The 27,607-nt window shown below is 42.9% G+C and overlaps 1 protein-coding gene across 3 annotated transcripts in view; it reads left to right on the top strand.

Annotated features, from left to right (window-relative positions):
- The window catches only part of Cep112 (centrosomal protein 112), a 412,705-nt gene that overhangs the window by 339,879 nt on the left and 45,219 nt on the right, over positions 1-27,607 (top strand). For all 3 annotated transcript variants that reach the window (XM_029545985.1, XM_021212057.1, XM_021212058.1), the window contains one exon: positions 24,923-25,012. In XM_029545985.1, the coding sequence (XP_029401845.1) occupies positions 24,923-25,012 (90 nt within the window). The remainder of the gene's footprint in view (positions 1-24,922; positions 25,013-27,607) is intronic.

A 27,607-nucleotide genomic window follows, 5' to 3' on the forward strand; every position in this document is an offset into this window, starting at 1 on the left:
CCAAAGTGAGAATAATAACTAAGCTTGTCTCGTGGGAATTGTGAGACTTGGGTGAGTTAGTGCATGGACAACATTTTAACAGTGCCCTCCAGTTAGTAGGTCCTATGTATATGTAGTTGTCCCTTCCCCAACCCGCAAGAAAACAGCCTGTGTGGTCAGAGCTGGGCTATAGTCAAATGTAACCCATATTGGATAAATCTTACTTGTTCCTATTTCCTTTCTACCTACTGTGTATCCGTAATCCCTACTGACTCCTTACTACTTTATGACCCATCTCTGTCCCCATCACACTATAGAAACTGTTCTTAGGACTGTCGGTGATAGCTCCTGGTCACTAAGTCTGCACAGCTATGTGCCCTTGCCAGCCGGACTCTCCTGCATTATCTGACACAGTGTGCCCTCTGCTTCTCTGGCAGCTTGCTTTCTGCTTGCTTCAGAGCCTCTTGGTCTCTCTTGTGCTTCCATCTGTTGCAGGTAGACTGTATCCACCCCCTTCTTGTAATTCCTTACAACCCACTTACCCTATCTTGCCTTTCTTCTGAGACCTGCAGACCTTCCTTCTTTCTGGCACTGTATTCTGGATATTTCTGGAAACTTTCTAGATACTTCCATAGATCTGACAGTATCCTCTGGAAACCTAGACCTTACCAGGCCCCAAACTCTATCAGACTCTTATAAATCCTTTGCTCTGCCATAGAATATTAGCCAAATGTTGTTCGTGGCCATGGCCACCCTTCAGTGTCAGCCTATCTCTCACCTCATCACCACATGTTGGCAGCTACCCAGCCCTCACTGCTCACGTTGGCGCATTCTCTTCTCTGCAAGACCTTCTTCAGAAAAGTTCCAGTGCCCCTTCAAGTTCCCTTCACACACATACAAAAATACTTCATTGGCTCTCCCTTGGCCTTGAGGTTGCCCATCTGCCATCCTCAAGGGTTTCCTGTGCCACTCCTGACACACCAGCTTCCTGCTCCCCTACTGCCACAAGATTGATCTCTTAGATGCTTTTCAAACCCATAAGCTTTCTCTCATTCCAAGCTGACAAATGCTATTTCTTATCACTTTGCCTCCCTCCTCTCCTGTCTAACTTCTAAGTTGGCTAAAGTATCTTCTTAGATATCTCTCTCCAGAAAGACTTCCTGAATCACCTAGCCTCTTAGTGCTGGCCAAAAGGCAGGGGGTGATAAAAAGCCTGGGTTTGTACCCAGCACTTATGCTTGGTTATGTATGGTTCGGTGTAGAGAACTAAATTTTAGATCAGTAGAGAAACATCAGAAAAATATGACTAAAATGAAGAGGTTTTTCCTGTTTTTTTGTTTGTTTGTTTGCTTGGTTGGTTGGTTGGTTGGTTTTTATAGTGTAAGCCTGTCCCTTTAAATGATTGTCAGTAGACAGGACCATTCAATTAGCTCTCCTGCTTTTATTTCTTCCTGACCAAGAGGTCAGCATTTTACCTAGAGCTACCTACAGCTTCAATGCAGCATAAATCCTTTGGCTGCTAGCTTTCCATGGAATGGTATATAAAAAAAGTAAAACTACTAAACAGAGAGAGTCTAGAAATAAGAATTCAAATAAAAGAAAAATGAAAATCAGTACTCTGTATTTATTATATAGCATCTTTAATATACCTGGTATAGTAGGGGATAGTGAATTAAAATATATACTTTCAAATGTCCGTTTTTAAGTTAAAGCTTGCAGCCAAGAGAAAGAGCCAGGATCCAGAGCTCAGGCAGAGAAGCTGTTCATCAAAGGGAGAGAGAGTAAGGACAGTGGTTAGAATATGGCATTTCTGGAAATAAGCAAATAAACTTCAAAACCTGATTTTGGTTGTTTCCAGTGCCTTTCGAAATTCTCTCTCCTGAGTCTCACTGGGCTTATTTCTGTGAGATCACGGTAGATTAAAGGGAGTACATGCCTGCTATGTGCAGCCCACCCAGCTGCCTGCCTGAGGCACAGGCCATCCACTGAAAGGCTGCTTCAGGGGGCAAGGCCACGTTTTAAATTCATAGCAAACACTTTTAAGTGTGATATGGTTACAAATCCTAAAATATACACATTTTTTTTTGAGCTGAGCAAATTATATTCCCCAATGAGAGGCCAGTCATAAAGGTTAGCATTTTTCTAGGAATTAAAAAATGGAACATGCAAATATAAATTTTGTGGCAGCTGGGGATGTCTCTAGGCTTGGGTAGTCTGCACTGTTGTTTAGAGCCTCCTACCTTTTTAAGGTTCAACATGCAAAGTTTTATTTAAAGGTTATATCATATAATAGATAATTTTCTAGAAGTCAGATGCAATTTCATACCCAGTGCCTTCCTAACAGGGTGTCACAGTCCCACAGTTCCCTGGCATCACCTTTCTAGCGTTTGTGCCCTCTTACTGGCTTCTTCCTTCATCATTGCCTTAGTCACTGTTCTATTGCTGTGAAGAGACACCATGACCAAGGCAACTCTTACAAAAGAAACCATTTGAATGAGAGCTTGCTTACAGACTCAGAGGTATCCTCATGCCAAGGGACATAGCAGGCAAGACAGGTAGGGGCTGGAGAAGTAGCTGAGAGCTACATCCTGATCTACAGGCTGAGGGGCTCAGGTAAAAAGAGAGAAAATTAGACCTAGAATGGACTTTTAAAACCTTAGAGCTCACCCCCAGTGACATGCTTCCTCCAACAAAGCCACTCCTACTCTAGTAAGGCCAGACCTCCTAATGCTTGTAATGTTTTCCATCAGCTCCACTCATGGGACCAGGATATTCAATTAGATGAGCCTACTGGGGCCATTCTTATACAAACCACCACAATAGTCTCCTAGACTGCTGCAAGGAGAGAGGTGCACTTCATATCCCAAACTCTGGACACATTTCAACAGAAGTGATTTTAAAATGCTAGGTGGGTCACATCATACAACTACTGTGATACAATATTTGAGGCATATAAGGTTAAATACTCTCTTCCAAGTTCATTTCTTCTCTGAAAAGTAAATGTTGCTCTGACTCCAAGGCTGCTTTGGCTGCGTTTTCATCTCAGCCCATGCCTGGCGCTGGTGCCTTCTCGCCATTCATTTGTTTCTTGTACTTTGCTTTTTCCCCTTTCCCAGTTTGATATTTGGCAAACACTATGCACTCAGTAAATTTTTGTTGAATGAAGAAATGGATTTGCATTTCATCTGCCAACCATGAGACAACATTCTCAGACGTGAGCAACTCTCTACATAGTTTGAGTGTCACCAGCAGCAGGGATGACTAGTAGCCTCCACTGCTGTTGAAATGGTGATGGCAGGATGATGGCAGTTATGAATCTCCACAACGCCTGAGCCATATGATCCTGCTGCCACCTGGAGTGTCTCTCCTCCACTACCTTACACTTCTCTTCACCTTTCCTCTTGGTGTCTCTAAATATATTGTTCCCTGTCTTTCTGTTAACAAATTCCTCCATTCCCACTGCTCACAAGCTAACAACTGCAGAAGAATCACAACTTTGATCTCCTGGCCCTCGTATCCTATCAGATACCAAAATGTATATAAATATACATATATGTGTATATCATATATGTATTTGTACATATATGTATGTACACACATATAAATAATATCAAGAAGTATTCTGTCATATAAATACTTATCAAGAAGAAGTGTGGCTGCTTATGTATTCATACCTATCTATGTGTCTATAAAGGGAATTATGTTGGAGCTCAAGGGTCAAAATTCTTGGAGCTGCCTGGTGAGTGCAAACACCTGGGCTTGGAGACAGTCTCCCTGTTAGGTGCACTGTGAGCAGGGAGTGCTTGGTGTTTTAAAGATAACATAGAGGGAATGTGCAGGATTTAGTCAGAGGGCATATTCAGAGGTTTCTTTAGAAAGGTGCCCAAAAAACTGTTTTACAGAAAGAAAAAGAGGTCATTTGGTTATGCTTCAGCTCTGTGAAGACTTATGGAAGTAAGAAAACAGTTTGTCAACATTAAAGGAATGTTTGCAGTTGACTGCCTTCTGTCAGCCCCTGTACCTAGTGACCAGCATCTGACCTAACCCAGTGGTACCCACTGGCTGGCATCTCACCAGACCCAACCCTGTTCTCCATTCCACTAACACTGGGCTCTCTCTCTCTTGTAATGAAGCTAGAATATAATGCTTGGGGCTTTGTTAGGAATCCAGCAGCCCGTTTGCTCCTCCTCAACAGCAGTCCCTTTCAGCTTCATGACCCTTAACCATATTGCTCACATATGGGGTGGCCAAGGATCTGAGACACATGAAGACCAAACCAGATGTGAAAGACTACCTCAGACTCAAGCAGTTGCTTTGCTTCCAGACTTCTTGAAGGATGGAGATGTGGTAGCAGTTCTAGCCCATGTCCCCTGGCATGACACTGGATGACCAAAGGCACAGTTGTATCTCAGCATTGCTCTGAAGTCATGATCTGCAACACCTCTAATCTGCTAATTCACCATTCTGATTGCACTGGAAGTTTTCAAGATGTATAGCACGTGCAACACCATTAAGACCTTCCGTGTGGTTTCCCTGGATAGCATCAGAGCAAATATTTGTGGCAATTCTGGAGGATTTAGATACAGTTTAAGTTAATGTTCTTATCACTGGCAGCCATGCCTAGAAAGATGGATCCACCACTAAGGCAGACTTTTCCTCCACACCAGCTGGTCACGCTCACTGCATCTCTATGAAGAAGTGTGTTAGATCCCCAGGCTAAAACAGGAGCAGCCACCTTGCCCACAGCATATGCCACTTCATCTTCTCCCTAGTGGGTGTGATAAACAGGAAGGAAGCTGCCGTGTGCTCATTCCACTTGTAAAGCCTTAGAATCAGAGTGCACGATCTTCACATCTTCTCAGATGTGCACAGTGCCTGGAGAAGATGCTGGCCAGGACAGGAGAACTTGGTCAAGAGCATAAAATGAATCGGGGTTTGTGAGCACAGCACTTAACTTATTCGGGCATCCTGTCACCATAATGCACTGCTGAGCCTCAGACTTTAACAGGCTTTGAGGAGGGCATTGTGGGAGGATTGTTGCCTCATCCTAAACCATGGCTGGCCTGTTGATACGACAGAAGCATACTCTGAAGAGTATACTTATGAAATATACCAGAAAAGCTATATTTATGAAATAATTTGTTGTCACCTGAGTCCATCTTTTTGGAGCCAGCCAGCACACTTCGGTATAGTTCCTAGAATAACTTCTAAGTTGTTCTTTAGACAGTATAGGTTTTCCTAAAACAGCTCTATTTAGATTCTCCTATGTCTTTGTTTCTACAGTTAATATACTTTGTGTCCTTTGCAGACTTGAACTTGGAGTTGCCTAAAATGAAAGCAATTTCAAAAGCTAGGTAATAACTCTTGTTGTTTCAGCATCCTCTAGTTGTCTGCATACCTCGTACCCCTCAGCCTTCACTAGCTGCTGGAAAGGCAGGCTGCTTGAGCGTGTATTTCTGCAAAGCTACCTGAACACTCAGATGCCGCACTCAGAAAAAAGAAACATACATAAGAAGAGTGAAAATAATTGGTGCTCAGAGGTTATAGTGTGGTTTGTGTTGTTAGGACTTCGTGTTTCCCGTTTATTTTGTGCCTCATGTCTGCTCATTCAAAATAAGAAAGGCATTTGTAATGATCAGGGCTTTTCCTGCCTGCCCCAACCTTAGCCAGTTGAGCCTGACCCAGGTGACTTGGGGCATCCACTCAGGCTTCATTATTATTATCGTATCACACTACAAACAGCCATGTACTCTAGCCAGCCCTTGCTCTTGAGCATCTTTGGCAGTGCCCACCTACACAGAGGACAAACTTGCTCACATCTTCTCGTCAAAAGCAAAAATTAGAGCAGGGCTCAGATCGTCCCAGCCCAGCTTTCCTCCTAGTACTATTCTGGTCACTATTTACATTGCTGGGGAGAGAGCAGAAGGCTTTTTTTGTTGCTCAAAACCCTTTTGAAGCCCACAGCACAGCAGAAATTACATGTTTGTCTGAGCTTTGCCAGTCAGATGGAAGAGGGCGGTCCCAGCAATGGTGGTGCAGAGGTCCTGGTCCTGTTTGATGTTATTCCTGTGAACAATTTTAATATGCCATATTTCAAAATTAATTGGGACTATTCCTGCCTCAGATATAAGCCATACTGGACAGCATTTCTCCAGGGTGGGTGCTTTCCACCTGACCCAGAAATATGTGCTTCCGTTTCTTCCAAGGCCTAGAAAAAAAATGGATGAGGGGGTGCTTATTTTTACCATATCCTTCAACTTCTGTATGTCATGTCCATGAGTTATGAAAGAAAGAATTGTCATAATTGCCCTATGGAGGCAGAACCATTCATTTCTTTCCCTGTTTCCCTTGTTTTCAGCATCTCCAATGTGTCTCTGTTGAGATCTGTGGGCATCTGGTAGCTGTTAAATGAGCTCAGAGTGGTCGTGAGGCTCTTGCTCAATGCTCAGACTCTTCGATGTTAGTGAGAGGGTGTCATTGTCCCTGCTGAAGGAAGGAATGTAAAAGGAGCCTGGGCACGCAGCACTCAACACACCCTAGTGCAAATTAAATTGAGCAGCAGGGTCTCTGGAGTGTGAGGTTTTCTCTTGTCTTGCTTCCACCTCATGCTTCGCTGGAATGTGTTCAGGGATCACAGTCTTCGTGGGGCAGAACAAGGCATAGATAACGGCAGTGGAGGAACCTGTTCTACATGGCCTCTCTGCCCTCTGGCACTTTATTGCCATTGTGTAATTTCATAACTGTAGCAGAGGCAGAAAGTGAGAATGGAAATTTACCTTGAAAAATATTCTGACTATATAAATGTTCTGGCTCCAATTTTGATAAATACTGTTATGCATTTCCAAAAGACTTGAGAGCCCTTACTTGCCCATTACTATACAGTTAGACATACCTAACAACCAGTGCTCGTGAAAAATATAGTAGCAAGTACAAAGTAATATACAGTCACTGATATAGCCAACCACTTCTTGTTGCCCTGTGGTGATCAAATAACTATACCTATTGAGCTCCTGTGTGTAACACCATGGTTTTCTGTGATAATCCCCTTGACAACATTACTGTTGTTATTCCTTTACTTACAAGCCACAAACTGATACCAATAGAAGTTTAAGTGTCCAAAGTCATAAAAGTGACAGAGGTGTAGCAGCCATGAAAACTCAGCCAGGAAGACTAGAGAGTCTGCACACACAATCCCTGCAACTCACATTCGGTCGTCTCCACGCTGGCTGAAGCAGCCTTTCTAATCGTGAAAGAGTTGTGTGGCAGCTGAGTCTAGTGCCAAAAGACTGGCAGGTCATTTTCTCCAACATCTCACTGGCATGCACACAGAAACAGGTTCTTGGAACTAAATAGTCAGTGGTCATAGTCATTGCTGGTGAGAAAGCAGGGTGCCAGGTGCTCAAGCCACTCTTCCCACCAAGCCACACTGTCCCATCCAGTAGTGTCTTTCCAAACAGTTGGCTACCATTACATCACAGATACCCATTTGAGGCTTTGTTTTTTCTTTTGTCTTGTTTTGCGGTTTGACTCGAATTAATTTTCAAATAGAAGCCTTCTATTTTCACTCTTTAGTGCAAGACTGTTTCTTTGAGGCCCAGCTCATAATGGGCAAGAACAGCCACATAACATTGTTGGTTTAGAAAAGTACAGAAACACAGGGGAAGGTGAATCCAGGACAGCCAGCACAGCTTCAATTGCCAAGAAATCTACACCTCACACTGCCATGCAGCCTACCACAAGCCTTAGCTCAAATGCTTGCATCCCTCAAACTCCTTAGTTGTTTTCCATAGAAGCTTCTCTGGACTTACACTCTGGGTTTGTAGTCAAGTGTCTTATGCTGCAGTCCCACATGCACCAGAAGAAGCTAGTGTTGTGCATGCTGTCTAAGGCAAGTGAAGCCACAGAAATGAACATGGCCCCATTGCTTCTTTGCTGCAATGCCCAAATATAGATGCTACCAACTCTACCTCACCTCATTCCAGTGAGCATTTCAGATAGAGACGCATATGATTCTACAGAAGTAAATGTAATTAGTGAGAAAATCAAGGTCAAACAGATATGGGAAGATGCTATGAAGCCAAGAGTAGGTTTAATAATCACACCTGTCATAAAGTCTAAAGTTGCTGAGAATAGCCATGCCCATCACAGATGAGCTTCATAGCAGCTGAAGACAAAGAAAGTAAGTTAGAAACTAAATCAAGGTCTTGGGAGACACAAATGTCTCTCTGTGGCTCCCACTGCTCCACTAATTCTGCTCAGTGAAGGCCGCTCTTCTTTGCCTCTGGTGAGGACTCAGAAAGGACCCTTGGTTCCTCAGGTCACTCGGCCTACAGTCACTTTAAACTGAACAGTCTGAATCTGTTAGATCATTCTCAGAAATCTGAGTGGTTCCTGGTTAATCTGAGGTGGACCATCCCTAAAGTGTTCCAGAGTGTCACTCTGCAGCTTGCTGCCAGGCTGCTTCTAAGGCCAGCTCCAAGGCCTCCCAACTGAGATTCAAGTACCTGGGCCACAGGAGTTTTCCTCCAGCAGTTTTTCTCAGAAAGCAGGGAAGGGTTTTGCTTGCTGAAAGCATGCCCTGGATGTCTAGTGCTTCTCACGCTCCAGGATGCCAGCAGGTCACCTGAGACTCTCCGTTACAATACAGTAGTTCTTAAAACACATTGAATAACAGGGACATCCTGTGTGCTTGGGACCTTGAAACCCCTGTAGGTAGAGAAGAACTGTTACCATCCCAGAGAAGCCAGGTTAGGAAAGACCCTTAGCAACCATGTGCAAGAGCTTGGGAAGCAAAGGAAGATGAGCGGGAGAACCTTTAGGGTACAGCAGATTCTTAGCAACATCCCTACATGAAATTAGCATCAAGCTACTCAAGGCTGTGATTGATGGCGCTTGATGGAAGGGATGTTGTCTAGGACCAGTAAGACCTTAGTTCTGTCCCTGCACTAGGTGTGGAATGGGAATAGGGATTCCCTCAAGGTTCTTTCTTTCAACCCTCTTCATGAGGACCCATGAGATGTACCCAGGCACAGACTTGCACTGAGGTCCAGGTGAGAATTGTGTCTCTGAATACCATTTTGAATATTTAAATACTGTGATATCTATCTTTCAAATATTTATGACACTTTGCTCATGAATCACATTAGACACTTTTACTGCAGTCTAGCAAGAACCTGAAGTTCATATGTCATACCTCCCACTTACAGGGAGAGTGATACTGCAAAGAGAATGAAGAGACCCAGCAGGCCAAGAGCAGTTGACAAAGAGCACTTCAGCAATCTGCCAAAGTCTAGGAAGTCGGGGTGAAGACAAACATTGAGTAGTCCGAGGGAGGAATAGAATACATGTCACTGTCCCTGGCCCCCAAGGATCAGGGGTCATCATAAAAGAGAGGGTGGGAAGATTGTAAAAGCCAGGGGTCAAGGAAGACCAGAGAAAAACAATGTCTTCTGGACACGACAGGAACACTGTACACAAGAACTTGCAGCAGCTCCTGTTGCCTGCATAAGGCCTCCACAAGACCATGCCAGTCAGCATTCCAACATAGAGCAGGGAGGGCCTCCTGACCCCCCCCAACACACACACACCACCACCACTAGCTGAGGAGCTACTAATTGATGGATGCTGGGGAGAGAAAGTCAGTTTTCATTAAGGGAATGAACCCTGGTAGGTCAACCTTATTTCAGTGGATGGCACCACACCCATGACTATATGGGCAGCAAAAATTCAACTCAGTAGGTTATTCTTTTTAAGAGTTTAAAGAGGTGGGAATTGATCTGGCAGAAGTTAGAGAAGTAATGGGGGGTGAATGTGAAAAACCAAACTGCATAAATTTTTGAAGATTTCAAAATATTATATTAAAAAATACAACTAGGAGGATAAGGTCAGTCGACACCAAACATGCAGTCTTGTCCCTGGTCAAAGACAAGCTGGACCCGAAGTCCCTCAGTAATAAGTCACAGAATGGCAGTCTGGAATACTTTAGGTATGTTATACCTTAGAATAAATTGCTTCTAGGAACCATTCACATTTCTCTTGAGAATGATCTAAACAGATTCAGACTTTGCAGTTTAAAGTGACTGTAGGCCGAGTGACCTGAAAAACCAAGGCTCCTTTCTGTGTCCTCACCAGGGGCCAGAGAAGAGAGGCCTCCACTGAGCAGGATGAAAGGAGCAGAGGAGCCACAGAGAGGCTTTTATGGTTACTCTCTGAGTTCCCTGGGTTCATTATGCCAGCTTCTTATGCATAGGGGAAGACATGGAGAAACAGACTTTGTACCAATAGCATTGTGTCTGAATATAGCGACTGGGGTGTTTTAACCCTCTTGATGGGTTGTATTTGTTTTTTTCTAATTCATGTGTATTTTATAATCCAAAGTGAAACACAATGTTAAAATTGATATTAGTCTAGAAACAGGTTTTATCCGCCAATAGTGTACCAAATGGCCTTAGTTTTTCAGAAGTTGGACTGACAAGCTGTGCTAATAGTATATTGATGAGAAAACATAATTATAACAAATTACCTCGGAGCCAGAGATGGTTCACTGTATGTGAGGGTACTTGCCACAAAGCCTGGTGACCTAACTAATCCTTAGAATCTACATGGCAGATGGAGAACCAAGTACAAGTTTTCCTCGGACCCCTGTATTGCACCATGTCATATTCACAATAAATAAACAATTAAATAAATAAATAAGCGTGATTCAAAGTTAGATTAGTTAAAATCGGATCTCCTACATCAGGTCTACTTTAAGGTACCAAAATGAGTTTTGTCAGTTAAGAGAAACAACACTGTAATTTAAGTCTTAGATGTTTGGTTTGGAACCATTTATTTAAACAAACAAACAAAAAACCCCACTGATTTATAACTTTTGTAACAGAGATAGTTTAGTAGTATAGAAAGGCCTTTCAAAAGTTAAAGCTTAATAAATTTTGAACTACATTCTTAAAACTTGGGCAACACTATTAAGAACCAGTTGTAGGGCTGGTGAGATGGCTCAGTGAGTAAGAGCACCCGACTGTTCTTCCGAAGGTCCGGAGTTCAAATCCCAGCAACCACATGGTGGCTCACAACCATCCATAACAATGTCTAAAGACAACTACAGTGTACTTACATATAATAAATAAATAAATCTTTAAAAAAAAAAAAAGAACCAGTTGTGTTTTGCTTTAAAATATGTTTTGAGTGAAGTACAGTGGACCACAGACTCCCCACCTGAGGCAGGAGGATCATGACTGAAATCAGCCTAAGAAAAGGCTCATTTCAAGAAAAGAAAAGGAGAAGACTTTTTGAAGAAGTCAAGCAGCTCCCTACGGTAAAGTGCCGCCTGCACTAGTTATTGCGCTGTCCAGGGAATCTTAATTTACTCTACACATTACCAACTATGATTAAAGTTACTTCAAAAAGTGTTAAAACATTAACTTTCTCTTTGTACAAGACATGTTTATTATGCAATATCAGTGCTAAAGGAGAGAAAGGCTTGCATGGCCAACCCAGTAATTTTTTTAAAAAATCTAGTTAGAAACTTCTGAAACTTTCATCTAAAGCAAGCAATATAAATCACATTAGAAGCCTCATAATTTCATCATGAGGGCAATTCTTACTATGTGGTTAGGATCATAAGCATTCAGGATCATTATTGTACATTCAGATTATAACTCATAAATACACACATTTGTTCTTCTCTCACTCAGTAAATTTCATTTCCCAGAGTGGCTCTTGAAAAAGTTACCTTAAAAGCTGTTCGTTGCCAAGAATGTCACAACTCTCATGCAAATAACAGTGGGCAGAGCAACAGATGGTATGCTGTCCACTTGTCATAACCTAGGATCACAAGGGAAAATGGTCTTAGTTGAGGAATTATCTAGATCAGTTTGGTCTATGAGTGTATCTATGGGGAATTGTCCTGATTATTAATTGGCTAAGCCCACTTTGGGTAGTATCATTCCCTATGCTGGGCCATAAACATATGGAAGTGAGGAGAGCTAACTGAACAAGCAAGCTAGAATACCTACATGCATTTATTTCTCTCTGCTCTTAACTATGGATATGATGTTACTAGCTGCTTGAGTTCTTGCCTTGACTTTCCCCTCAGTGATGGACTGTAACCTGAAATCACAAGTAGAAACCCTTTCCTCCCCTATGTTGTTCTTTTTCAGAGTAGCACAGCAACAGCAATAAAATTAGAACATATACTGGTCAGGTGGGGCTATGGGAGGACCAGAGCAGACTTGATAGGAAAGATTGCTCTATGAGGGAGATGTTGAAGGTTAGATGGAAAAGATGTGTGAAGAAAGAAACAAGGTATAAAATGGCTAACTCATGCTACAGATTATAAAACTGAATGTGCAAGCTGTCCTTAATGACTAAAAGGCCTCCTGGGCCTCTGCTCAGCCTTCCTTTGCAGGACTACTCAAGCAGTCCCTGCTCTGTAGACTGTGCCATCCTTGTTCAGCACACCCCATTTTCTCTTTGTTGATCTTTACAATAGTATTTCCTTGGAGACAGTTCCTCCTCCTCCCTACCTATTGCCTGTCAAAATTATAGCCGTTCCTCAGAATTCTTCCTGAGCTTTATTGACATCATACCAAAACCCCATGCCTTTTTACTATATATCGGACTTGAGTACCTATCGTCAACCGCTGTCAAGATTTGGCCACATGGAAACTGAGGCAGAAAGATTGCTGTGAGTCCCAGGCCTAGCTACTTAGTTCTAGGACAGCTTGGTCAACAGAATAAGACCCTGAGTCAAAGCCCACACGTCCTTTCTTTTTTCCTCTCATTTTATGCTAACCTATACTGAAGGAAGCTGCAGACATATTGTTTTGCCCTGTGTATCCCCAGAATTCGTCTAAGAAAACATGGTTCACACAGTCCTCAATCTCATTGTCATACCTGGGAAAATTGAGCTGTCTTTTAGCCTTATTTACTACCTGTTTCATAGTTACGTGTCCCCATTGACTTCAAATTGCCACTTTATGAGCAATTTATCTGAATCAAAATACAAACAAGATGCAAACATTGCATTTGATCTTCATCTTTTATGTCTTTTTTAATCTAAAGCATGCCTGCCTTTGCTTTTGTGCCATGACGTTGACTTCTTGCAGAAAGCAGGTCAGTTGTCCTGCAGCATGTTCCACATTCTGGATTTATCTGCTTCCTTCCTTGTGGTGTCTTTGAACTTCTTTCTCTGTTCTTCTCATTCCTTTTGTTCTCAATTGGCCGCTTAAGATACTTACTGTACCCTTCTGCCTTTTGTCTTCATCACATAGCTCACATGATAATGTCAGCTGCCTAAAAGATGCGACCAAGGCTCACCCCACTTTGTGCCTCCCATATAATGTCGAGCACATTCTATATATATTCTCAAAAATCTTAAATGTAATATGAACTTAATGTATTCTTAGTATATTCTTAGGATATATTTCACTTATTCTTAATCTGAAGAAATTTACATTAGGGATTAAGTTGCCAGGGAACTCGCCTCCACAATGTCGGTCACTGTTTCTTAGTTTATACTGAAAGAATTCCATCCACCCTGACTTAAAGTGGTACATTCTCATAGCTGAACATTCTCAAATTTGGGGGCATCATAAAACACTTAAAAAGAAATTTCCAAGTCCCTGGCATTCTTCCTCAATCCATACAGAAGTGATTTTAGAAATCAGCTGGGTGGTGCTCCCAGCCTGAGAACTAGGTCACTAATCTTTCTGATCAGAAGAGCTGAATTCTGCTTAGTCGTTCAGAAACCAAGCGGCTGACTATAAAAACACGGTCACGTGTTTGCTTTGTTGGTGATAACTAACTGCAATCTGAGCTTTAATAACTAGAAAGGAGTGGAAGAAACTTCAAAAGGTTGCATGATAAATGTTTTTGACAATGTGTCAGCTGAACATTAAACAGGATCTTTGTAAATCCTCTCATTCTAAGTGGTTTAAATGGAAAGTTTTAAACTTCTTCCTTCATAAGTATGGGCCCCAGATATCCCAGAATCCTAAAGTTAAAAAAAGAACAACCCTTTGCTGCCATAGATGATTTGCATCCCTTGTGTAAATGTGGGGGATGGAAAGCAAGCACACCTAAGGCTCTGCCTCCATCGAAGAATGTGTCATTGCTGTGCTGAAACTGCTTCCTTTATAACAGGAAATGGACATGTGAGCCAAAACCATAAGCTCACTAAGGAATGAGTACAGAAGTAATACCATTTCCTAGTGCTACTCTCCAGATTGTCTGAGTGAGTATACTGCTGGTCCACAGGAGGACAAAATGACCTCTAGGAGAAACAGGTCCTATGAAAGTTTTTGGTTGTCATGTTAGCCAAAGGAAGCGAACACACATGAGAGAAAAAGCCCTTCCATTGATGTGTGTGTTCCTTCTCAAAACACTACACACACACACACACACACACACACACACACACACACTCTTTCATGTGAATCAGATGGGAGAGGCACAGTTACGTCAGGTCTTTTGATTTCCCCAATCCATTTCCATTCTCCTAGAGATGCACTTTCACCTTTTCTATGGAGGGACACCTGTCTTCCGGTCTCATTTCCTAACCTGGAGATGGAACTGATTTTGTGATTCATTCTGGTGCAAGCGTGTGACTCAACCTGCCAGTCAGAATATACTGTTCTGTCCTTTGGGATGAGAGGAGGACCCTACTGATCTTTAATATTTATTTCCACTGGGAGGGGGGACAGTGTCTGTGTTTGGTGTTTCAAGAGAAAACAAAGACAGCAATAGAAGGGTTTTCCTCCTATAGCTAGCATGCCAACTAAAAGCTTACACAGCCTGAAAGTAAAATGAGCTATTGTCTCATAGCTCAGGGGCCAGGAGACTTAGAGCTGGGCAGACCCAGCTCCCTCTGAATGCTGTCAGAATGAGTGCTTCCATACTTCCTTAGCTTTCGTATTGCCCAGAGGTTCTCAGTGCTCTTGAAGTGCTCACAGTCACTTCAGGCTCTGGCCAACCTCTTCCCTACATAGCTTGGTTGAAGTGGAAAGAGGCCCATGCTAAATCCCAAACATTGCACAGAACTGGGATCCCAGAACTCAGGAGACTGAGATGAAAGACCATTAATTTGATCCTAGTCTGGAATACCTAGCAAGGTTGTTGACTTTGTTTTAGCTTTTTTCTTTAAAGGAATAGTCCCTACTCTAGTATAACCTCAGATAATTATGCCTATATGGACCCACACGCACATAAAGCCACCATCACACATTCTGCAAGAGATATCTTTTCTTGGAAGGATATCATTCAACCAAACCATCAGGAGAGTTGGGAGTGAAGCTAAAATTTATGAGCTTGTCCTTGAACTTGGTAAGTTTGAGGGGATGCTGAGGTGACAGACCATGTACCCACAGGGGAGACAGTTTTAGGCGTCATGTTAGAGGACATGTGAGGCACTATGTGTGGAGATGGATGTTGGGAATCAACAACAGGGAAGCCTAGTTAACATTACCCATCATACAGGGAAACCCAAATGGTGTGATGTGGGTTCCAACTGAAACTTATGAAAATCAATTCATTACCCAAAGGAGATGCTATATAGAGAAAGAGTAGATGGAGAAGATCCTTTGGGAGAACTACGTGCAGTTAAAAGGATAAAAAAGTGGGGAAAGCAGCAGGAGCTTGGGGAAGATCATCCCAGTTCTGTAGTGTGAAAGAAAAGGATATCTATCTGGAAGTAACCAGCTATGTCCAGGCCAGCAAACAGACCCTAGACAATAAAGATGTGTCACAGAAACAGCTCAGCTTGCAGAGAACAAGCTTCAGTAATCACTGGAAACAGACTCGGGTTACAGAGGAGGAAGTTAGCTGTGGTAGGAGTAGATGAGGAGTGAGATGAAAGTTATCCAAAACAAAACAAAGAAAGATATGTGACCATCAGAGAATAAGAGCACCAAGGTTGAAGTCATCATTGCAGTGTCTCATAGCCCATCTATACAGTATATGAAAGAGCAGGGCAGCAGGAAAGACAGCCTGTCAATGAGCACACGGAGGGACGGCCAGGACTGACCCTTTGAGCTTAGAAAGGGAGAACTGACACCTGTTATCTTAAAACCAGAAGAGATCACACTGTTGACACTCGAAGGAGCAGGCTGGATGACGGGAACACAATTGTTTTTATTACTTTTAAAAACACCTTTCCCCCTCCCTCCCTCCCTCTCTCCCTTCCTCTCGCTCTCCTTCTCCTTCCCTTTCCCTCCCCCTCTCTCTCTGGGATGTGTGTGTGTGTGTGTGTGTGTGTGTGTGTGTGTGCACGCGCGCGCACATGCACATGCACATGCTATGGCCTTTGTCAGTTCTTGCATTGAGCCTTGCTTGAAGCAGGATCACCTGTTCACTACCACATACATAGGCTAACTGGCCTGCCAGCTTCCAGGGCTTCTCCTGTCTTAACCTCCCATCTCCCCACCGGAGCATTGGAATTATAAAAATGCTACCACACCTGGGGCTGTGTGGGTTTGAAGGGCTCAAAATCAGGTTCTAATCCTTGCACAATAAATAAGCCTTCTACCCACTGAGCTATTTCCCTGAGCCCTACCCAACTGTTTTAAATAAAAAAGGCACTTGATCTTTATGTAGCTGGTTGGAATTACCAGCACAAACTACTACTATAGTGTAAACAATAATTTACCAAGCATCTCAGAGATCGCTTTAAAGATTGGGGGAGGAAGTTGTTCCCCTTATAAAGCAGTCCACAACACAGGGATGCAGATGAAATCACAAGAGACAGAGCATGGGATGTGAAGGTGCAAGACTGTAATGAGGAGCCTGAGTTTTCTTGAATCTGATTTGAAGTGTTTCATGGAAAAATTCTTGAATATAGGGATTTTAGATCAAACATGTGAATGGTTAACATTGTAAAAAAAAAAATTTTGAAATTTAAGTGAATGGCTGATGGATCCACTCCCTTTCCTGGGCTTGTGCAAAAGAGTGATGGTCTACAAGGAACTAACATTTTTAATGATTGGTACTCTGTTCTGCTAAGAGTGAACTCAAGTGTGTGTGTGTGTGTGTGTGTGTGTGTGTGTGTGTGTGTGTGGTTAGTGCACTAACAAGAGGAGGAAATTCTCTTATGTTCCTAAAATTCCCAAGCTGTGGTTCTTAAACTTGATTCTGGATTTTACCACCCAAGATAAGAACTTATTCACCAGTAAGGCTGCCTGAGAAGGTGTGGGGGCGGATGTGCTTTGAATTTCCTGGGTAGAAATAGACTTGAGGACTGTCTGTCAATGGTCTGCTGTGTGACAGGAGCATTAATGAGGTGTGTTGGGGGATTCCAGCTTTCTTAGATCATCAAAGTCTTGGAATAACATGATTTCTTTTCCTGGAACTTCTCTGAAAACCAGGAAACACTTAGCTTTTTTTTTAAGTGCATTTTTAGAGGAAATCCTATAGGGATTTTAAAGGACTGAAAATAGATGTGAAAAGGAAGAGGAAAATGGAATTTGTCTTATTCTTTCAAGAAAACACTGTCCTTGTTTTTCACATTGTCCATAACACTCTGTTTCAGTGTTGAAACAGAGGCCTAGCAGGCTCACACTCAAATGCTGTTTCTTATACATGTGGCTTACTGCAACAATAAAGTTTTTGCCTGAAAGGAAATTTGATGTACATGCAAAGTAACATATGTGTTGGATTATAATCCCCAAAGATTCCCCTTTCCTCACACCAATATCACAAGGCAGACTGATTATGAAAGGTTTTTAGAAATGACTTCTTGGAATGCAGGAGTATGGGACTGGAAACCTGAATGTCCCCATGATAGGAAAAATGATACTGTGAGTTGGGGATGCTTCAGTGGTCCCCACAGGAGTTGGAGCTTACGGTAGATCTGCAGTTGAGTGCTGCCCCATCCCTCATTACTACATGGTTCATTTCTTCACCTCAGCAGCTATGAATGAAGCAACACTACAGGAGAAATCTTGAGTGGCATTTCAGCCAGCAAAGACTTGTTACTTTTATTCCTTGACTTGGCCTGTTTAAAAATAGTAAGGAGCTGCAGTGGCCTCTCTCAATAGCTAGTGAAGCCAGCCCATAAAAATGCCACATTCTGCCATCATGTCATCTCTAGTAGCCCTAGCTGTGCATCTCCCCACATGAGCGACAGGACTCAGCCTTCTTACTTTGTTTGTCCCAGTTTAAGGTATTATTTAATAAAATAAAAGTAAAGGAGGAAATCAAGTGCAATCTTATGACCCACTTGTATTTTATCTTAGCCTGAAGTTAGCAGTACTAGAAAGATATTTATTGTTTCTGTGTCAATTTGTGTGTCAAAGAAAGCCTGCTCAAAGGAAATCACATCAGCACCGTTTAGAGCTGAATGTGAGCGGTGTTGCATAAACAAACATAAACATCATTAAATGGGCAATTAAGTTGAAGGGAGAGTCACCCTTATTCCACCTTTGTAACCAGGGTTTCTACACTAGCCAAAGACTGTCATTTCTGCCTAAGATCAAAACTAAAGGAGGATGTTATAATGGTTTACAGACTTAAATGATAAACTTTAAAAATCATCTCACATGTTTCAAATGGATAATACACCACCACTAAAAATGAAACCCTAAACTTGACTGTGTACAAGTTTACCTAAATAAGAATACAAGCAGACCTGCAGAAGTTGTCTTCTGATGATGGGCAAAGCATGGCCTAAGTTCACAGAGGGTGCACCTCAGGCATGGAGACCCTCACAGGGCTTCCAGAGCACACACTGCTAAGGATTCTGTTTGCATTTGCAAGTAACTCCCAGTTTCACTTGAGGTTTTTATGTAAGGGCGAGAAAGGGAGATTAGAATAGCATTGTCATATTGTGCTGATGACAGTCTGGGATACATTCTGAGACATCCAGGAAGGGACAGTGGAGGCATAACTCTCAGGTGTCATAGGCAAGGTCAGGACTCTCTAGAAAGACTCTGGACACAGTAAAAAGCCATCAGAAAGTGCTATTAAATGCCATGTCCCTGGAGACGGCTTTATAATCATTTTGTGGGAGTTCTCTCTTCCTATGAGCATTTTCTTTATTGGATGATTTTTAACTGCTCTATGATTGAAATAAACTATTGTTCCATTTATTTATGATTAAAGGGCATGGATCTGTGCTCACTTCCTCCTTATTTAATTCACAGCTATATGAGGAGCTTTGGTTTTTAAATACAATGACACATATGTTCTTGCTACATGGCTTACAAGTTAGGCCTCACTCTAAGTTACAGTCACTAACTTCGTGAAAATTAGCATTGACTATTGTAATCTCCCCTCTGGCCTCTGGACCACCAACCCAATGGAAGGCCTGGAACTGTCAGTCCTTTTCCTTATCCTGGAGAGCCCTACTAATACATAAAATCCTTCACACTTGGGCCTGCTCTGATTGTTTCCATGTTTTAAACAAACAAAGCAATTTTTCTCCTAGGCCCCTCACTTGGAGAGCGTGGTCCCCCTCATTGTGCCTATAGAGAGAATTATGTCATTTACATTTTTCTTCTACATGTCCTCCTTTGTTCCCTGCTACAAAATACCAGATCAGTCCTGCTCCCTGCCAAACCTGCCTGCATAGTATTTAAAGCAGATATAATTAAAGAATTGTCTCTTTAGTGATGGTTCCAGTTGACGAAGCAGAGCTGTCACAGAAGGAGTGATCCTGTAGGATACAAACTTCAGGTTTCACATTGAGGATTGGTTTCCTATTTTTGACCTAAAGGGACATTATGTTCTTCAATTTCTTAGACTTTTTTTCAGGAATATGCTAAAAGTATGTGTGTGTGTGTGTGTGTGTGTGTGAAGTATGCAAGTATGTGTGACTGTGTGTGCAAGTATATGTGAATATATGTATTGTGCATGTGTGTGCATGTGTGTACATATGTGTATGGTGTCACAAATGGTGGTTTCTCAAAAAAAAGGGAGAAGAAATCACAACTTAAAAGAAATCCCACTGGTTGTACATTCTGAGGAGCTGTGGTCTTTTGTCAAAATCAGAGGTTCAAATTCAAATAACATAATAATTGTTTTAGAATATCAAACTGGGAACAGTTGCCAACAGAAACCATCATTTTCCTTTCCTGTACTACACTTTAATTGAGAAAGAATATTTTTGGCTACTTTTCAATTTTTACAATGATTTTTTTAATAGATAATAAAAATCATTTCTAGACATGACTTTCTCTGGTTAACCTCTAAAAAGATTCTTGTGCTTTACATTTTTAACTATGAGCAAGTTTTAAGTACTACTGGCTTTGAAAGGCAAGTGTAATTTGAATTATATCTTGATAATAATGATAAAATACGGTAGACTGAACAGTCCCACTGCGAGGGATGTGAGGACAGTTCCATTTGACTTCTCGCACACTGGCTCCACTGCTGCCTCCCACCGCTCCTCATCCTCTGCTGCTCTCTGGCTCCTTTTCCCTCCTCTGCCTGCTCTGCTTTGTGGCCATCACAAAGGCCAGGTCTCAGTACCCTCTCCAGTTTGCTCATTTTCACAGACAAGGGTCTAATCAGCTCTCGATCCTGTTCAGACCTGGCTGTGCAGGTTACCTTTCAGCTCAGGGGGCTGTAACGAGAGCTACTAAGCTACAGTGTATGAACAGCACACGTTGCTTACTCTCCATCACAGAGCCTGGGACTTCCACCATCAAGACTGCAGCAGAGGGGAGGTCTGTGAGATAGCAGTTCCTCTCCCAGAGGTGGCTGTCTTTTCTTGGCATGCTTCACTAGCCTCTTTTCTTGGCATGCTGATTCCAATCAGCATGGCACACAAGCACCCAGGGCTATAGCCACAGCCATTGTCCAAGGACCCTTGCATAACATCTGAGAAGCTCAAACTGGTACCATTGCCTTGGGTGTTAGGATTTCAGTATATGAACTTGTGGGATGTAAATATTAGTATCACAGCAATAGGTCCTCCTTGAAGTCCCAGTAGCTCTTTAAAATCTACATGTTAAAACCACAGTGCCTCAGCATTTCTGACTTGCTATTTCCTAAATCTTCAACTCTCCTTGTCAAAGCTCTGAGAGAGCTAAGTCCCTCCTCTCTTCCAAGCCCCCACTCATGGCTCTGCCACCTGAGTCTGCCGCTACTGCTCCACGCAAGGCCTCTTTGTCTTTGCCTCCCCATCCTGAAGCAGCCGCCTCCTTCACCCCCTGCCTTCATTGGGACAGTTAGCTCCTGAGAATTCAAGATAATATAAAATGACTACACGAGTGGTTAGGAAGTGCCACCGCAGAGGAGAGCAGCACCATAGCGTCAGGCTTTGGCATTGGAGGGACAAGTGATTGGTGACGTGAGACCAGGAGAATGGTGAGGAGAAGACACTGGAGGGGACTGGCAGGAGGGGACTGTGCAAAGTGTGGGACCTGCTAGTGAAGGGAAGACAGAACCAGGAGGAAGGAAATGGCTTTCCTTTATAACAGGGGAAGTGCACAAGTTTATATTTCTCTCTGTGTAAAGCAAAAACTAGAAAATAATCCACTTTGGATTTTTTTGTTGTTGTTGTTTTCAAGACAGGGTTTCTCTGTATAGCCCTGGCTGTCTGGAACTCACTTTGAAGACCAGGCTGGTCTTGAACTCAGAAATCCGCCTGCCTCTGCCTCCAGAGTGCTGGGATTAAAGGCGTGCTCCACCACGCCTATAACCCACTTTGTTATGGCAGAAACCATACAGCATGTTATTACAATCACCATTAAGTGTGTGCACAGAGATAGCTATGCTTATTACAAATATAATATAGACATAGAGAGATTCTGTATTTCCAAACACAAGCCTGCCACTGGTTAAATGTGCCATATTAAGGACCACCAGACACCCTGATGGCTGAAAGAGACTTCCTTAGGGAGTAGAACCCCATCACTTATGACTCAGTTCCCTTCACAGTTGCAGTTTGGGAGTCACCTGTGCAGGCATTGATCTGGCCAGGTACTAAGCCTGCAGAAGTGACAGCCTCAATCATTTGCAGCCTCACACAGGCAGGTATGTTAGTTCTCTTCAACAGCGGGTTTGGGAAAGCACAGAGGAGTCCAGTGAGCTCTGCCCTGAGTTTCAGAATAGGGTAGGATGGGACAAAGAAAAGAAAGAGCAGGCACAGAGAAAGAGGCAGCAGGGTACAGCCCAGACATTGAACTTGAAGTTAGAGAAACACTAGCGCCAGCCCAGTGCCTCACTACTGGCCACAGGAGTTTGAGCACACAGAGCCCCCATGATCTCCTAAGGCAGAATATGACTTGCTACAAAGAATCATCACTAGAGTTGTAAATACAACCAGCCCTGTCTTAGCTGGCTACTGATGATAACAATGGCCCCAGCGCAGCACACAAGCCCCCAGATGCTTCCCTCCGGGCAGCTGCTAGTCTAAGACCCTTTTCTGCAGTACTAAGGGAATCAAGCTGTATCTCAGTGGTGGCGAGAGCAGCCTCAAATGTCATCAGGAAGACATCATCATCGGATTCGAGTTTTACAAGATCACTGGCAGTAGTGGAATGAATGACTTAGCAGCAAGGAGCTGGACAGGAAAGTGTCCCAGCCTTGGTTGTTACACTCCACAAGCATGCCATTTTATAACACCCTGTTTCCTAAGAGCCATCACAAGCAAGAATGCTACAGAACTGACAAGAATGGGAACAATCTCGTCTAACTTTTTGGAAACAGGCCACAATAGTATAAGAAGAAATAATGTATAGCCGGGCATGGTGGCACATGCCTTTAATCCCAGCACTTGGGAGGCAGAGGCAGGCGGATTTCTGAGTTCGAGGCCAGCCTAGTCTACAAAGTGAGTTCCAGGACAACCAGAGCTACACAGAGAAACCCTGTCTTGAAAAACCAAAAAGAAAAAAAAAGAGAGAGAGAGAAGAGATAACGTTCCCAGACCTAATCAGATTGTAAATTCATAATGTTTGCTATCGAAGAGACCCTAAAGCCATATTAGCTCATTTTAAAATCACCTTACCTTTTAAATTGAAAGTTTTTAGTCTGAGGTCTACCCATGAATGTGCTTCAAACAATCTACAATCAGAAACACCACCATAAACATTCTTTTTCCCTTTTGAAGAGTGACCATGCATAGCTTTCATTAGATGCTCAAAGAGGTTTAAGATCCAACCCCCAAAATAAAGACAGCAATTCTCGTGTGTGTGTGTGTGTGTGTGTGTGTGTGTGTGTGTGTGTGTGTGTGTGTAGACTAACCTTGTATTGAGATTTTTTTTTTTTTAGTTTGTTGTTGCTGGGTTTTGCTATAGTTGCTCTTTTTAAAGACAGGGTATCACACTATATCCCAAGACAACCTTGAACTTAGGACCCTCTCGCCCCAGCTTTCCTGGGTGCTACAATTACAGGCAGGTGCCACCGTTGCCTCATTGAATCTTTAATGAGCCCTAAATTAGACATTACGCCTGAGCCTGTAGGATATGTGATAGGCATTTTAGACATCTATTCCAGGCTGAGCTCCAGGGCTTCTCCCCGAACACTGCCCTGTCTCTAAGAACTCCTCAGGGGGTCCTTGTTTTTTCTCATGCTCTGGATCTAACCCTTCAGGACCATCATGACTCTACCTTCAGAATCTACCAGCATTTCATTCACCAACTGCTTCTACCCCATTCCAGTTCTCCATCACTCTTTCCCAGAAACCCAACTGGTTTTGATCAGGCTCCACACCTGCCTTGCCCTTGTCTAGTCTGTGACCAAAGATGTGCCTATTCAGAGTCCTCTGGCAGCTTCCTACTATCTCAGTGGAACCTAAACTACCCCACTGACCTGGGAGACTCCACAGAGCCTCAGACATCATTGTTCCATCTTCTCCATCTCCACATTGACCTCTGTGGCTTGACCAGAGCTTCCACACTTGCAGTGGCCTCTGCCTGGAAGGAAGGCTTTCCTGAATATGGCTACATTCTCCCTGCTTGTGAATATTTGCTCAGATAGCCCTTCTTGTACCATCTGTCTTAACATTGTAACTCTTCCCCAGAATAGCCCCTCCTCTACTGTAGTTTGCCTCTGAACTGACCAAGGATGCAAATTACACTAATTCTTTGCTCACTCCCCCACCATTGTAATGTAGGTCTGGGGAATGGAGAGGGGGCCTTTGCTTCTCTTCTCTTGGCATATATGGTCCCTATCACGGTCCCAGCATCATGCAGTAATACTGACTGGATGAACCTCATCTTAGATTATTTACCATCCTTGCTGTTGCCATGCCATGCCTTCTATTCACTATAACTTTTTGTGCATTGGTTTCGTAACAATACAAGACTCCCTCGTGTGCTCTATGTCTTTGACAAGATAACTGTAGACATGTATGGCTTCTAGCCTCCCCACATTAACCAGGATCTGACAGCTACTTGGCAACTGAAAGGTCATCCCTCTCTGCAACTTACAAGTTCTGCAGATTCCACACCATCCTCTCAGAGGTTCTGTGGCGATTCATTTCAGTTTGCTATAAATTAATAATTATAATCTTTAAATGTCATGTTGACTAGATGTCACAATATCTACAGATTTCAATGCTTTTCATTGTTATACTGGTAGGGCTGCTTTAATTAACAATAACCTCCTCCTTTATTATGTGGTTGGAGCCCTATGCTGGGATACGAGACATTTTGATCATGGCTGAAACTTTCTAATTTGTCTATTCTATACATTGGGACTTCTTTTCTGTGGCTTTTTTTGGTATTTTGAGACAGGGTCTTGTTGTGTAGCCCAGACTTGTCTCGAACTCTCAGCAATCCTCCTGCCTCATCCTTTTGAGATTGCAGTCATGTGCCACCCCACTCAGCTACATTTATGGGCTTTTATTCTAGGTACTCCTAAAACACAAATGATATGGGCTGAAACTCTTGGAAACAAAGTAATAAGCCAAGATCTGAGGCCCTGGTGATACTAATTCATGTGGTAGAGCTAGTTTTTCAAGTACACTAATTTCTGATGTTGCTTTGTTTGTTTTACACTGTTTCAGGCTTTACAAAATGAACTAGAAACCCGCTCTAATCAGGTGCGAAGTGCAGAGAAAAAGTTACAGCACAAAGAACTGGAGGCACAGGAGCAGGTAGGTCCTTTCTGCCTTGCTCGCTCCTTCCTTCTGTAGCTCAAAGGCCATGTCAGTGTGTCAGCTAGGGTCCTCTGGCTTTGAGGACAGAGCACCCACTGGATAGTCAGAAACAAGGGCAAGTATTACCACACAGAACAAAGGTCTAGAGATAATGAAGACTGCATCTGTGACATTCTGGTGGCTCTTCCTCCTTTAGTGGCTTAATTCTCAAAGCAATTCCAAGATGGCTGCATGCCACATATCCCACCCATTATTCTACTTTCTAGATACATAAGGTAGTCGGTTTCTGGAATCTTCCAAGGAATAAGGAACTTCTTTCGACTCACTCCTCTGCCTCTTTTTATTGGCTACAGCAGGTCACATGTTAGCCTAGCATGCCTAATCAAGGGTTAGAGGACTGAGAACACCCTCAACTAGCCAGTCAAGACTCACCAGCTGATGGTGGACTTAGACATGGAAGGAAAGAAAAACAAAGAAATAGAGAAATAGATATTGGGTAGACAGCTGACAGTGTCTTCTATGCCATTGTTTAAAAATAAGTGGACATATATTCTGGTTTCTCTTCAGATTGGATGAAGCACCATAACAGAAATGGACATAATTTAGTTAACAGGCATAAATCATGTTTTCTGCTCAATTTTAATGTTCTTTTACTTTCTATTATGTTAATAAAATAAGCTGACTATAACAATAGCTGCTAACCTATTTTATTTTCAAATGACAGGCTTATTTAGACTCAACTCTTAGTTTTAATGAATTAGAGTACATGGCACTGTTGACACTTTAAAAGCTTTAGCAGTGGACCAACAGTGTTGATAAGATCCTGGGGATAGATTGTCCTTACCACTTCCTCGGTATCACCAGACACCACGCACAAACCACCAGGAGTGTTGCCACACGACCATAACTCAGCTGTGCCAGTAACATTCAGTACAGGATCTCAGGATGTGTCCTTTTGATTTTTGGAAAATGTAAGTGTTAAGGTCTGGTAATGGAAGCTCTGTTCATCTCTGGAGATATTGACAGGAAGGGGCTCAAGGCAGGGAGTGAGGCCAAATGCTGTGGAGTTGTAACAGTCTCTGAGTTATGCAGTTGTCAATGCTTCCCACTTCCTACAGCTTGTCTCTGCATTCTAACCTTAAGATTCATAACCAAAAGGTTTTAGTTAAGTCCAGTTTATCAGCTTCTCCTCTTACAGATAATGTTCTTAGTATCAATCTAGAGGAATTTTTCCCTAATATTAACTTCTAGATATTCTGCTTTTTTTGCCTTGAAATTTTACAGGTTTTTTTTTTAATTTTTACATTCAAGGATGTGATCCATTCTGAGTTATTATTATTATTATTATTATTATTATTATTATTATTATTTTACTTATCTACTTTACATCCCACTCACTGCCCCCTCCCAGCCACTCCCTCCCACAGTTCTTCCTTTTTCCCCTCCCCTTCTCCTCTGAGAGGGAGGGACCCCAGGATAACCCCTGACCCTAGCACATTAAGTCTGTGAGGCTAGGTGTGTCCTCTCACACTGAGGCCAGACCAGGCAGCCCAGCAAGAAAGACATGCCCTGAGTACAAGCAGCAGCTTTAGGATAGCCCTGTTCTAGTTGTTCAGGACCCACATGAAGACCAAGCTGCACATCTGCTTCATATGTGTGGGGAGGCCTAGGTCCATCCCATATATGTTCTTTGGTTGATGATTCTGACTCTGAGAGACCCAAGGGTCCAGGTTAAGTGAGCTGTTGGTCTTCCTGTGGAGTCCCTGTCCCCTTAGGGGCTGTGATCCTTCCATAAGAGTCCTCAAACTCTGTTCCTGGTTGGCTGTGCGTGTCTGCATCTGTCTGAGTCAGCTGATGGGTGGAGCCTCTCAGAGGACAGCCTTGCTAGACTCCTGTCAGTAAGCATAACAGAGGATTATTAACAGTATCAGGGATTGGTGCTTGCCCATGGGATGGGTCTCAAGTGTGGCAGTTATTGGTTGGCCATTACCTCAGTCTCTGTTCCATCCCCCATCCCTACATCTCTTGTAGATAGGATAAATTTGTGGTCAAAAGTTTTGTGGGTGTGTTGGTGTCCCTGTTGCTCCATTGGTGTTCCTGCCTGGCTACAGGAGGTGGCCTCTTCAGGTTCCATGTCCCCAATGTTGTAAGTCACAGCTAAGGACACCCCCATTGATTCTTGGCTGTCTCCCCTGTCCCAGGTCTCTGAATATTCCATACATTCTCATGGCCATCTGCTCATCCCTCCTGCCCCTTCCCACACCTGATGCTGAACCTCCCCATTCCCCTCCACAGCCCTTCTTCCATTCCCTCCCGCCATCTGCTTCTTATCACAATTTTATTCTCCTTCTAAGTGAGATTCAAGCATCCTTGTGTAGTTAGAAGTATTAAGAATCCAGGCATATGGTTTCTACTGCCTTAGACCATCTATGTTCCAGCCTCCACATTTTTAACATGCCTTAAGCAGCACTATAACTGGGCCACTGCCTGCCCTCCATGCACTCGAGTTCCCTCTTAATAACACCAAATTATTATGACGGGCCACATTTTCCTTTTTTCTACCCCATGGTGCATGCATGCTGTGGTGGCTCG

The sequence above is a fragment of the Mus pahari genome, chromosome 14 (genome assembly GCF_900095145.1).
Source record: "Mus pahari chromosome 14, PAHARI_EIJ_v1.1, whole genome shotgun sequence".
NCBI lineage: Eukaryota > Metazoa > Chordata > Mammalia > Rodentia > Muridae > Mus > Mus pahari.